Source organism: Cervus canadensis, chromosome 18, assembly GCF_019320065.1.
Source record: "Cervus canadensis isolate Bull #8, Minnesota chromosome 18, ASM1932006v1, whole genome shotgun sequence".
In the NCBI taxonomy this organism is placed as follows: domain Eukaryota; kingdom Metazoa; phylum Chordata; class Mammalia; order Artiodactyla; family Cervidae; genus Cervus; species Cervus canadensis.
In genome coordinates, this window is record NC_057403.1 from 39,778,068 (window position 1) to 39,791,906 (window position 13,839).

Below are 13,839 nucleotides of genomic sequence, written 5' to 3' on the forward strand. Positions count from 1 at the left end.
GTCCCCTGGGCTAGTAGGTTTGGCTCAGCAGAGTCCCTGGTTATGGGGTGAAAGGAGAGAGATGGGCTTTCTCTGGGTGTACTGGACACCTTGAGCTGGGAAGGCATCCCCTTGCCTGTGGGGAGTATGTATTGCTTTTTATCTCAGCCCTGTAGGAGGACTGGGGCCAGAAGGGGAGGGCTGAGATCCAAAATCTGCTCTTCCTTCATGTCATGGCCTCTGGAAAGGCATGTGTCATATGGGGCACCCACACATCCATTCATTCGTCCATTCATTCGTTCATAAATGTTCACAGAGGGCTGCTGTGTGCCAGACCTGTGATGAGAGCTGGAGGTGAGCGGAGCAGAGTTCAGGCCCAGGGCAGTCGCCCTCTTTTACCCTGGACACAGGCCCTCGGAATGTGGGCCCTGGGTGTCCCAGAGCTGCCTGCCCCAGCGCCACGATGGTGGCCTTTATGACCCACTCCAGTGTTCTTGCCTGGAGGATCCCATGGACAGAGGAGCTGGCGGGCTACAGTCCGTGGGGTCACACAGAGTTGGACACGTCTGAAGCGACTTAGCACATAGGATCACTCCAACACAGGGCGGCAGGCACAGGCTGGCTGACTGTGGCGCTCAGGCACGGGAGGCGATGGGGTTTGTATAATCGTGGTGGTGTCGTGAAGGGGAGGCTCAGAGCAGGCTTCACTCAGTCTAGAGCTCACGGCCACCCTAAAGGGTGCAGAGCAGGGCTGCCCACGGCTATTGGGGTGGGCAGAAGGGCAGAGATGTGCCCAAGGTCACAGAGCAGTTGTCATGGAGCAGTGACTAGAATCCCCTGGGCCCAGCATCAGCTGCTCAGCCCGGCCAAGGTTAGAGGACCGGAAGCCCTTCCCTGGAACAGAGACCCACCCCCTCCACCCCAAGGGGCCACTGAGAGATCTGAGGATGGACCCCCCCACCCCCGCCCACCCCGAACCCGCTCCCTGCTCCTCTGAAAGCCAGCTGCAGGCAGGACTTCACTGTGTGCCTGGAGCATGTGGGTCATGAATGAAACCAGGGTGTGTCAGTTTCCTTGGGTCGCCATAACAAAGGCCAGAAATGGATACCCTCAAATGGCAGAAATGTATTCTCTCTCAGTTCAGGAGGCTGGAAGTATAAAATCAAAGTGTTGGTAGGGTCGGCCCTGGGACTCTGAGGTGGGCACTGTGCCGCACCTCTCTCCTGGCTCCAGTGACTGCTGGCCATCCTTGATGCCCCTTGGCGTCTAGCTGCCCTCCAAGCGCTGCCTTTTCTGTGTCCGCCAAACCTCCCTCTCATGTCTTCCATAAGGAGGTGTCATTGGGTTTAGGTCCCTCCCATTCTAAATCGAGCATCACTTCACCCTGAGATCTTTAACTAGTGACACCTGCAAAAACTCATTTCCAAATAAGGTTCCATTCACAGGTAACAGGGGTTAGGACTGGGATATAGTTTCTTGGGGCGAACACTGTTCAGATAAGGGCGACCCCTCCCCTGCCCGGTCCCCCAGCTCCCCCCCCATCCTTTCGCTCATTCACTCCCTCTGCCTGTCCACCCTGCCACCCACTCTTCTGTCTTCTCCTTTGTTTCAGGGGTGGTGGCAGCTGGAAGCCTCTGAAACAAAAGGGAAGGGAGCCTGGGAGAGCGCAGATGGACACATGGACAGATGGATGGAAGGAAAGAAGGGTGCCCTGAAGAGAAGACCTGCTGGGGAGGGGAATGAGGTGGCCACTGAACTCCCCACCCTCCTTGAACCCCCTACTGCTCCCCCCCCACCCCAATCCCAGGCAGGGTGATGGGGAGCCAGTCCCAGAACTGCCTCTCAGAGACTAAGGCTGCCCTTTTCCACCAAAGCAAAGGGAAGGCCAGCCTGGCAGCCTGTAGGGTTTAGGCTGGACAGCGGGAGGACCTCCCACCAGAAGGCTGCAGGGATGCCTACGGGCATGGCTTTGAAAGGACACCCACACAGTTCTCAGGACGGTGCCTGACACAGTGCCCCCACGGGACACAGTTTTTCCCAGAAGAGGATCTCCTTAGGCTTGGCCATGTTCTCCCCCTCCAAAATTTGGGGACCACTAGTGGATGACATCACATGCTTTAACTGACATTAAAAAGCATATGGTAGTACATCAAACCTGTGATTGCATGATGTTCCTGCTCCGGGTAAGGCTAAAGGGAGTACTTAGGTTTGAGACGTGGGTGAATTAATATGGCCCGCATATTGGGGTTGTCGGAAGGAGTCAGCCAGGGGTCCTGAGCCAGTTGCCCTGGGTCCCAGCTGACCCACAAGATGTCTTTGTTTGGGGCAAGGAGGATTTTAAACATTGGCATTAGTTGTCAACATTGAAAAATCAGGTGACTTGGCATAGAAAAACCTGGCTTCTCTTGATAACTGGGAAGATCGGGCTGTCATGGTCCCACGCTGTGCGTTGGGGACTGTCTGAGTGGCAGCTGCCACCTGAGAGCAGGTGGTACCCTCCACTCTCATCTCCCCAGCTACACAGGCCTTTGAGTTTTGAGACCCCTGAGGTCTCAGACTGGCAGCGAGGGGAGGGCAAGCTGGTAGAGGGAACAGGGTGAACATATGCTTGGCGGTGAGAGTGTACCGGGAGAGGGCTGGGCACTTCAGCTAATCTGGAGCCCAGAGCCCTTAATGCAGAAGGTAAAACTGGAAAAGTCGGGCCTGATGTCAGGGGACTAGGCTCTAGGCGACGGGGAGCCGTTGCAGGTGGTTGAGCAGGGCGGTGACTTCGCAGAGATGACTCTGAGGCTAAGCACACATCAGGGGCAGAGAAGGCCACTGAAGCAGGGGTTCTTGAACTTCAGGTTACATCTGGGGGTGGCTATGAAGAATGTCCCACCCCCAGACCTTCCAATTTAAAGAGTGTGGGAGCCTGATAATCTTCACTTTGAAGAAGCACCCACTTGCTCAGATGATTCTGATGATGGTATAGTGGAGAAGGACCACACTTTGAGAAATACCCAGTTAGTGAGGAGTTAGTGCTTCAGGGGCTAGAAGATGCGGGTCTGGGCCAGTGAGAGACAGAGGGAGCGGGTGTCATGACCCAGGCCTGCCAGGGAGGATGGGGGTTTTAAGGCCAGGCCAGGGCTTTGCCAGCAAACCAGGGACTGGGAAGAGGCCTTGGCCTAGAGTCCGTGCCCCTGGCTCCCTCTCGGCTGGTCCTAGAAGCAGCAGCTCCCTCCCTGTATGGGGCTATCAACCTGCTGCTACTGGAGTTAGAACCCCATTTGGCTGCCCTGAAGACCGCCCTAGGCTGGGAGGATACTGCGCAGGAAGGGGTGTGCCCTGAGGCACTCCAGGGTGAAGTTTAAGCCCCGGATGGAGCAGCAGTTTCCATGTTAGTTTGAGCATCCATAGTGCCTCTTGGCCGCATCTGTGACCTGGGCGCCTGGATGGACCCTGGAAAAGCCGGAAGAGCTGAGAGTCAGATACCTGCAGAGAGGGTCCCATAAACAGCTCCAGGAACAGGAGGGCCCCGCCCCAGGATCGGTTCCCCCTGCCTGCCCTTTCTGACTGGTGATCTCAGGCACCATCCTCTTCTTTGGCTATAAAATGGGGACAGGCCTGGCACAGAGATGAAAGGAGGAAATGCTTATAAAATGCCTACTCACTAATTAGTACCTGTAAAGAAAGGGTTAGCGAGAGGGAAAGCAGGGATGTGAGCAAGGATGGCATCCACCGCCTGTCATGGAGTGCCTGCCAGTGCCGGGGAGGTACTTCTGGGGCACGCTTGTCACCTAGGATAGCACTTAGGAGATGAGTCAGGGGACCTGGCACTGCCTCTGGCATCCTGTGTGGCCTTGGACAAGTCACTCAGCCTCTCTGGTCTATAACATAGGGAGAGGACTGTTCTTACCCTGCAGGGTTGCTGTGAAGGCTCATGAGCTCACAGGTCAGGGGATATTCTGGCCCCTGGGTGGCCGCTGGGTGTCAAGCAGAACTTGCACCCCCAAGGGGTGGTCCAGACGAAGACCCCACACCAAGGCTGGGTGACAGCATAGAAGCAAGCGCCTGTGACCTGTATGTCCCACCACTGGATTCAGGGCCACAGTTGGAGGATCTTCCCTGGCCAAAATCCAGGGTGCTTAGAGGGATAGGGGAGATAGGACTGTAGCCCACGATGTAGTGGGATGCTTCCTTGGAGGGCACACGGGCGCCTCCTCTGTGAGGCAGGATAACATCCGTACCTGGAAAACAGGAGGCAGGCGTGGGGAGGGAGAACTCTTGGAAGGCAGAATGCCTCTGAGCCTGGCATGAGGGAAACACCCTAAAAGAAAGCCTTAACCTGCGTCTCAGTTTGCTCATCTGTAAAATGGGGAATAAAACATAAAAGAGGGAAAATAAAACGGGGATAATAGTTATTCCCACTTCAAAAGGTTGATGTGAGGGTTAATTGAGTTAATCCGTGTAAGTCACTTAGTACAGGGCCTGGCACATAGTAAATGCTCAATAAGTGTAGCTGGTACTATTGTTATTATTCTACACTATGAACAATAACTCCCAGAGTCAAAGGAGAAGACTTGAGGCCAGCTTCTACTTAAAGTCACCATTAGTAATTCACACCTGGCTTCAGGCCCACCAAGATCCCTGGAGCTTTTGGGAACCACCTGCTGCCAGGTAATCTTTCTCCTATCTGGGGGGTGGGCTCAAGCTCCCGATGAACCTCCCTTGCACCCTCTTCTGCCATGCTCACAGCCCCACTTTCTTTGCCAGGGACCAGAGTCCACAGAGAAATGTTGAAAGTGAGACCACTTCCATGAGAAAGTCAAGTTCCCTTGGAGGTGGAGCCTCCAGGCCAAGAGAAAGTCTTTCTAGACTCCCAGAGGCAGGTTCTGAGATTATGGGCACAATGTATGCTGTCAGTGGGGGTGGCATCTGGAGAACAGGTGGTGAACAAGCTCTCTCTCTAACCCTCGGGGCATTCCAGGCCATTGCTCCTGGATACAGCAGGTGGACTTTGAGCATGGGTCTCATGGGTCACCTGCGACGCTGTGTTTGGAAGCATCGTTTCTGTACAGACCTCCAAGAGGGAGGCCCTGCTGAGAAACAAAAACTAACTGTAATTGAAAAGTGAGCGTCAGTTGTTCGGTTGTGTCCCACTCTTTGTGACCCCATGGACTGTAGCCCGCCAGGTTCCTCATTCCATGAGATTCTCCAGGCAAGAATACTGGAGTGGGTTGCCCTTCCCTTCTCCAGGTGAGATCTTCCTGACCCAAGGATCGAACCTGGGTCTCCTGCACTGCAGGCAGATTCTTTACCATCCGAGCTGCCAGAGAAGCCTTGTCTCAAAAGGAAAAAGAGAGGGGGAGGTAATGGAAGGAGACAGGGTGAATTATCATGGGCTTCAGCCCACCACTTTAGCACTGGCCTGGTTGTCAATAGTCCCGGTGATAGCATGCTGTTTCCACTGCTTGGCTGAGAACTGGCGCGTGGCTGGTGATGAGCAAGGCTCCCTGTGTGGTCCCTGGAACTCAGAGGCCCAGGCCCACTCTTCCCCATACCCTGTGTCCCCTGTAGTCAGCATCCTCCCTGGAGAGCAAGAGGAGTCGGATCTCATCCTAGAAGAGGTTGACTCTCACTGGGAGGAAGATGAACACCAGGAGGGCAGCATCAGCACCGGCTCACGGATCTCAGAGGCAGCTCCAGCTGATGAAGAGAAGGGCGAGGTGGTGGAGCAGATGCCCAGGTGGGAGCCAGAGAAGGCCCTGAAAAAAAGATTGTCTGGGAAGATAACAGGCATATGGTATGGAATCCCCAAGGTACAAAAGGGCAGAGAGCAGGGACCAAGCCTACCTTCTCCTCCTTCTCCTTCCCACCAGATACACATCTTTCTCCGCCTGGGCACAACAGCTGCCAAGGTTCTTCTGTAACTTTCCAGGGCCTATCTGAGCATATGTGATCATGGATTCCCTTCATTTTTTGCACAAAAGATAGCATATCACATCCATCGACCTTATTACATTCGTTCAACATTGTACCTTGAGATCTCTCCACATTGAGTACATGGAGATCATACTCATTTTTTTTCAACAACTACATAGAATTTCATTGTATGGATATGCCATACTGTACTTAACTTGTCCACTATTAATGGCCATTTTTATTATTTTAAATAATTCTGCCACAGGCACTCTTGTTACATGTCCCTGAATGTGCACGTGTGTATATCTGCAGGATACATTTCCAGAAGGGAGTTGCAGGGTCATCGAGGAAGGGAGTGTGTAACCATGGTAGTGATGGCCAGGTCACCCTCCGCAAGGACAGAAGCTTCTCCATTCAGTCCCTTTGGAGTCTTAGCTGCTCAAGTCAGGAGGCCTCAGGTCCACAGGTCCATGACCTATATTGCAAAGATGGGGAAACTGAGGACCAGGGAGGGTGAGGGGTGACCTAAGGTCGGCACCAGGGCAGTTGGGGGCCAGGACAGGCCTCTCATGCAGGGAGGGAGCCTTCATTGCTAGAGAGAGGCCAGGGCTCCCCATGTGCAGTCTTGGGGTTATAGGACATCCTGCTGAGAACTGGGGTAGGAAGTGGACTTGGGGTGCAGCTAAAAGTGACCTCACCTCTTGCCTCTGACCTCAACTCAGGGAGCTGCCTCGGATTCAAGAGGAAAAAGAAGAGGAGGAGGAAGAGAAGGAAGACGGAGAGGAGGAAGAAGAGGAAGGCAGAGAGAAAGAGGAGGAAGAAGGCGAAGAAAAAGAGGAGGAAGAAGGCAGAGAGAAAGAGGAAGAAGAAGGTGGAGAGAAAGAGGAAGAAGAAGGCAGAGAGAAAGAGGAGGTGGAAGGCGGAGAGGAGGAGGAAGACGAAGAGGAGGAGCAGGAGTAAGACACTAGTGCGCCTGGCTTAGGGATGACCCAGGGAAGCGCTGCCGTGGCTTTTGGGGTGGGAATGCTTTCTGCCTCTCACGGGAGCGCCTCCCTTTGTTCTGTGCTGTGTTCTGTACCGCTGAGCACTGATCAGAGAGGCTAGGGGACTGCTGGGAGACCCCCACTGGGCTCCTAATGACCTTGGGATTCACAATACCCAACACTCAACAACCACCCCCACCCCACCCACCCCTATATGTGCAAACAAATGTAGAATGCACCTCCACAAGAAGGGGGTTTGGGGGAGAGGATCCTGAACCATGCGAGCCAGACAGAAGGGCAGTTGGAGAGATGGATGTACATGGAGGTGATGCGCAGATGGCTGGATGCCTGAGTGGGGTTCGGGGTTAAGAGGCTGGACCGGAGATGTAAAGGTAGGTGTCTGGTCTTGTAGATGGAATTGAAAGTGGGGCTAGAGGAGGTGCCCGGGGAGTGAGTATGGATGAAGGAGAGACCCAAAGGCCAGATCGGAGTTCAGGAGGAACCAGAAAGGACCAAGGAGGAGGAGAGGGAGATGAGAAGAGTGTGGGACCTGGAGGCCCAGTTGGAAAGTGTTTCAAGGAGGTGGAAGTGAACTGCGGCCTCACGAGTAGCCTGCGTGGCCCAGGAAGAGTGACAGTGTAACTTGAAGTGGGGGGAGATGATCCTTCAGAGGTGCCAGATTGTGAAGGCCTTGAACTTAACTTCCTGGGAGCAACAGGGAGCCATGGAAGGTTTGTGAGCAGGGGAGTGACACAGGCTGGCAGCTGCATTGTGCAGAGATTGAAGCAGGAGGAGCATTGAGGTGGCTGGGTGATTTAATCTCTCCCCTTGATCAGACCGGGTGATGTAGTCTTTCCCCTTGATTCACCCCCCTGGCATTATTCCCTGTCCCTGTCGTTTTGCCCTCTGTGGTACCCCTTGGCCCACACCCTACCTCCCTGTCCCTTTGGCCATGGCCTAAGGCAAGATAGCACTGCAAGTGTTAGGAACCCAAGCTTTGCTTCTCTCACCAGAGTGACCTGGGTGAGCAGCAGGTGGACATAGATCTTCTGCCTCTACATCTGTAAAATGGGAGGTCTGGCAGTGGGGATAATAGCCCCTGCTGAGTGGTCAGAGGGCCGGCTAAGAACAGATGCAGTAGGTGTGGAGTATGTGGTCCATCAAAAACCACCAACCTTTTCATCTCTACTAAGGGTCACTTTTAGTCTCAGTCAGGAAACAGTTAAATCATGAGACCACATAGGATTTGGGAGCTAGAAGCCTGCTTAGTCTCATCTGCTTTGAGTCCACGCTTGCCCGGTTCACATATAATCTTTCTGTCCTTAGCAGGAGGCCACATAACTACTTGCTTGCCTCCAATAACGGGGAGCTCACAACCTCTCAAAGGCTATCCATTCCATCCACACATACCTCTGACTTAGGAAATTATTTCTTCTGCCAAAACTAAGAGTGCTTCCTTTTGGCTTCTGTAACCTGGTCCTAATTCTTCCCTCTAGCCCCCCCCCCCCCCCAGAGCCAGGATGCTCTCACTATCCGGTGAGTGCCCCTCCCTAAGTGAAGACCTTAGGTGCTGCCTGGGTCTTCACTAGTACAGCCCTATCTGCTCTCTTCTTTCCACTTGCCTCTGGGTATAGTGCAGAGCTCTGAGCTGTTCTGCCATCAAATCCTCATCCCAACACACAGGCCTACACATCCCTTTATATGCCATGGCTCTTAAACTAAAACATCACTTGAAGGCCAGGGAGCCGATGCACCCAGGCACACGTACTAACTACACATAAGTTCTCTGCCTAATACACATGGGCTCTCCACACATATCTGTGCTGTGCATACACACCTGCACACAGACACAGACGTGCTGGGTTATGTGCACACTTACGTGTTGTCAGGGCACTTACACCCACACAGCCTGCAGACATGCACAAGTAACACAGGCACAGGTGCACTCACCTGCGTGGATCCACACTATACACAAGCACACGCATACAATTACCTGCAAACACTGCCAGGCACGTACCTGATCACACACATATTTGCCCAGAACTTCAAACTCAGGGAACTTTGGGGCTTAGGGCCCAAGTAGGGACAAGGGTCTTGTGATGACAGAGTGGCTGATCCCAGGCACAATGCCAGAGGGTGTCAGGCGTGGGACAGGCGGCTGGGCTGTCGCCGGCTGGGGAAGGATGCTCTTGCCAGCTCTGTGGAGACACAGGGGTTACTGATGACGCACAGGCCCTGGTAACGGGCAGATGGTCGCCTAGCGACCTGATCTCTGCTGGCAACAGCTCGGCTTTTCCTAGCAACCACAGCCTTTTGGTCCCCACCTGGTCTCCCTGGGGGCGTTTCTACAGAGTTCCCTGCACATCCCCTCAATCTGATTAGAAGCAGGAAGGATTGGAGGCTCATCCACCACTCAGGTCACACTGGCTCTGGAGTTTGCATTGCAGACTCGGGGCTAGGCCGGGGCTCCCCAATTCTCCACTGGCACGCACCGACCCGGGGCTTGGGATGAATGTCATTGCCCCCAGCTGAGCTCCTGCATCATGGGCGTTCCTGTTGGCAAAGACAGCAAGACCCAAGTAGGTGCCCGATTCTCCCTAAGGGCTCCCCTCCTTCATTCTTTTGGGGTTGAGGGATGCTGGGCGAAGAGTCTACAGTGAGGCCCTTAAGCTGGGGACACGGCCTGCTTTGTGACTTGAGGGAGGAGCAGTGGACTGGTAAACTCTTGCCAGAGGCTGTAGCTGCTACTTCCCACATCTTTAACTCAGAGAGCTGGGACCTCTGCGTTCCCTGCCTCAGGCAGTCTGTCTGAGCCTCTGTTTGCAAATCCTAGGAATTTGGGAGCTTTCCAGAAGTTCATGGCCTGCTGCTTCTGGGCAGGTCAGGAGGGGGCCTTCGCAGGCAGTGGGAATACTCCCAATCAGGGGCAATAAGATTTTTGGGTACATGGCTCCCCAAACAGCCCCTGGTGAGGCTGACAGGGCCACCGTAGGGCCTGTTATGGTGTCTCCATAGCTGGAGATGTTTGTGTAAGATGTTCTTCCATCTCCGTAGGTGATTCATAGTTCGCCGCCTCCTCTGGGATTAATAATAACTACGACAGGAACAGTCTTAATAATAGCTGTCATTTGATGAGCACTTGTGTTCTCTGCCACATGCTGTGCCAGGGCTCCTTCTGCTAATCCCATTTAACAGATGAGAGAACTGAGGCCCAGAGATAGCAACCCACACGTCCAGGGTGCCATGGCAGCGAGCGCAGAGCTGGGATTGTGTCCCAGGTCAGGCTGGGCTCCTAAGCAGACATCTGGTACTGCAGACAAGAAACGGTTCAACTTACCTATGTTTAGAGATGGAGAATCCAGATGACTCTGGACAGGGGGAGGGTTTTTGACTTTTCTCTTAGCTTCTCACTGGCACTTCTAACCTCACTCAAATAAGCCAGGCTGGGACTTCTCTGGCAATCCAGTGATTAGGACTCTGTGCTTCCAATGCAGGGTTATGGGTCTGATCTCTGGTCAGGGAACTAAGAGCCCACATCCCAAGCAGTGTGGCAAAAAAAAAAAAAAAAAAGGCCAGGCTGTATGGTAGAGGCTGAACAAGTCCTACCCATTTGACAGATAAGCAAATGGAGGCTTCCCAGGGACTTACTTTCCATACCTGATTCTAGAATGAGCAAGACCCCAGGAAGTCTCCGACTGGGACTGTGGGAAGTTCATTTCCTGGGCCTCCGTGCCCTGAGAAACGAGGAGGCCACCGCATCTGTTTCAGGGAAGGGGAGTCAGGTCAGCTGCTTGCAGCACCAGCCAATCCCCCACCTGGGCAGGGCCTTCTCTGTTAGGCTTGAGGGCATGGTTTCTGTAATGCTTTTAGAAGCCCTCCAAGAACATGGGATTCCCAAGTGGTGCTAGTGGTAAAGAGCCCGCCTGCCAGAGCAGGAGATGTAAGAGATACAGCTTTGATCCCTGAGGCGGGAAGATCCCCTGGAGGAGGGCGTACCAACCCACACCAGTATTCTTGCCTGGAGAATCCCAAGGACAGGGGAGCCTGGCGGGCTACAGTCCATGGGGTCAGGAAGTGCAGACACAACTGAAGCGACTTAGCATGCAAAGAACATTTTAATTTCTTTCAAAAGTAGACCCAACTAATAAAAACAAATGGAAAAAAAAAAAAAAAAGAAAGCACTGCCCCCCCCCCCGCAAAAACAAACAAAAAAAACAAAAGCAGACCCAACAAATGAACTTTAAGATGGAAGAGAATATTTTAAATATAGTATTAACATGTTAATCTTCATATGAATGCAGTCACAAAATAGAATTGTAAATATTTATTTATTTGACTGCAGGAGGTCTTAGTCACAGCACATGGGATCTTGTTCCCTGACAAGGGTTTGAACCTGGCCCCCCCACATTGGAAGTACAGAGTCTCAGCCACTGAACCACCAGGGAAGTCCACAAAATAGAATTTTAAAAACATATTTATGTTTAATTTAAAAATGAAACTAGATATTGAAATAAATTTGATACTTAAAAAAAAAACCAAAACCATATTTATGAAGGAAGGGGCCCATGAAGGCTGATGTGCCAAGCCCTGTGAAAGTCATAATATGCCCTTTTCATTAAGAAAATCTGTTTCTTCCTGGGCAGGATAGAGTCTGACAACTTAGGCCCCTCACAATGGAAATATGTATACAATGAAGAGAAAGAAAATGAGTTGGGTGCTTTAATCCTCCAGACACTCACCTCACTCATCCACATCACCTGGGGCTGTGCAGACACTCGGAGACCAGCAGTAGAGTATGAAGGACTTGGCACTGGGGTCAGATATGCCCATCTTCTATCCAGATTCACCTGGTACATGCTGTGTGACCTTGGCCAGGCAATCTCACCTCTCTGAACCTCTGATTACTAAGCTCAAATGGGATCGATCGCAGCTGGGCTCATTTGGGTGAGGATTTGGTGGGACACTGTGTGTGCTAAGTGCTTGACCCCATGCCTGGCACTCGGCCCTTGGGAACTGCTGTGACAACATGTTTGCTGGCTGATTCCTTCTCCCAGGCTGCTGTCTCCAAACCAACTGGGCCCCATCTCCTTACCCACCTCAGAGGCTGGGACTTTCCCCTTTGGGTAGAGGATGGGGGATCAAGGTTTTCTGGGCAGCAGATGCTAAAGAGCATCCTCTGTCAGCCCCTCGGTGACAGTGGTCCATGGTGTGGGTTGAGGCTGTTAGGAGGCTGGATCTAATTCTAACCACAAAAACCACATTAGCCCTTGGTCCCAAGTCATCATTTTTTTTTTTCATTTATTTTTATTGGTTGGAGGCTAATTACTTTACAATATTGCAGTGGGTTTTGTCATACATTGACATGAATCAGCCATGGAGTTACATGTATTCCCCATCCCGATCCCCCCTCCCACCTCCCTCTCCACCCGATTCCTCTGGGTCTTCCCAGTGCACCAGGCCCGAGCACTTGTCTCATGCATCCAACCTGGGCTGGTGATCTGTTTCACTATAGATAATATATGTGTTTCGATGCTGTTCTCTTGAAACATCCCACCCTCGCCTTCTCCCACAGAGTCCAAAAGTCTGTTCTGTACATCTGTGTCTCTTTTTCTGTTTTGCATATAGGGTTATCGTTACCATCTTTCTAAATTCCATATATATGTGTTAGTATGCTGTAATGTTCTTTATCTTTCTGGCTTACTTCACTCTGTATAATGGGCTCCAGTTTCATCCATCTCATTAGAACTGATTCAAATGAATTCTTTTTAACATCTGAGTAATATTCCATGGTGTATATGTACCACAGCTTCCTTATCCATTCGTCTGCGGATGAGCATCTAGGTTGCTTCCATGTCCTGGCTATTATAAACAGTGCTGTGATGAACATTGGGGTGCACGTGTCTCTTTCAGATCTGGTTTCCTTGGTGTGTATGCCCAGAAGTGGTATTGCTGGGTCGTATGGCAGTTCTATTTCCAGTTTTTTAAGAAATCTCCACACTGGTCTCCATAGTGGCTGTACTAGTTTGCATTCCCACCAACAGTGTAAGAGGGTTCCCTTTTCTCCGCACCCTCTCCAGCATTTATTGCTTGTAGACTTTTGGATAGCAGCCATCCTGACTGGTGTGTAATGGTACCTCATTGTGGTTTTGATTTGCATTTCTCTGATAATGAGTGATGTTGAGCATCTTTTCATGTGTTTGTTAGCCATCTGTATGTCTTCTTTGGAGAAATGTCTGTTTAGTTCTTTGGACCATTTTTTGATTGGGTCATTTATTTTTCTGGAATTGAGCTTCAGGAGTGGCTTGTATATTTTTGAGATTAATCCTTTGTCTGTTGCTTCATTTGCTATTATTTTCTCCCAATCTGAGGGCTGTCTTTTCACCTTACTTATAGTTTCCTTTGTTGTGTAAAAGCTTTTAAGTTTCATTAGATCCCATTTGTTTATTTTTGCTTTTAGTTCCAATATTCTGGGAGGTGGGTCATAGAGGATCCTGCTGTGATTTATGTCGGAGAGTGTTTTGCCTATGTTCTCCTCTAGAAGTTTTATAGTTTCTGTTCTTACATTTAGATCTTTAATCCATTTTGAGTTTATTTTTGTGTATTGTGTTAGAAAGTGTTCTAGTTTCATTCTTTTACAAGTGGTTGACCAGTTTTCCCAGCACCACTTGTTAAAGAGGTTGTCTTTTCTCCATTGTATATCCTTGCCTCCTTTGTCGAAGATAAGGTGTCCATAGGTTCGTGGATTTATCTCTGGGCTTTCTATTCTGTTCCATTGATCTATATTTCTGTCTTTGTGCCAGTACCATACTGTCTTGATGACTGTGGCTTTGTAGTAGAGTCTGAAGTCAGGCAGGTTGATTCCTCCAGTTCCATTCTTCTTTCTCAAGATTACTTTGGCTATTCGAGGTTTTTTGTATTTCCATACAAATTGTGAAATTCTTTGGTCTAGTTCTGTGAAAAATACCGTTGGTAG

The 13,839-nt window shown here is 51.2% G+C and overlaps 1 protein-coding gene across 1 annotated transcript in view; it reads left to right on the forward strand.

Moving 5' to 3' along the window:
• CNGB1 (cyclic nucleotide gated channel subunit beta 1) overlaps window positions 1–13,839 on the forward strand; it is a 74,095-nt gene that overhangs the window by 8,410 nt on the left and 51,846 nt on the right. Inside the window, exons 12-13 of the mRNA XM_043436424.1 lie at window positions 5,539–5,707; window positions 6,606–6,839. Of these exons, the coding sequence (XP_043292359.1) occupies window positions 5,539–5,707; window positions 6,606–6,839 (403 nt within the window). The remainder of the gene's footprint in view (window positions 1–5,538; window positions 5,708–6,605; window positions 6,840–13,839) is intronic.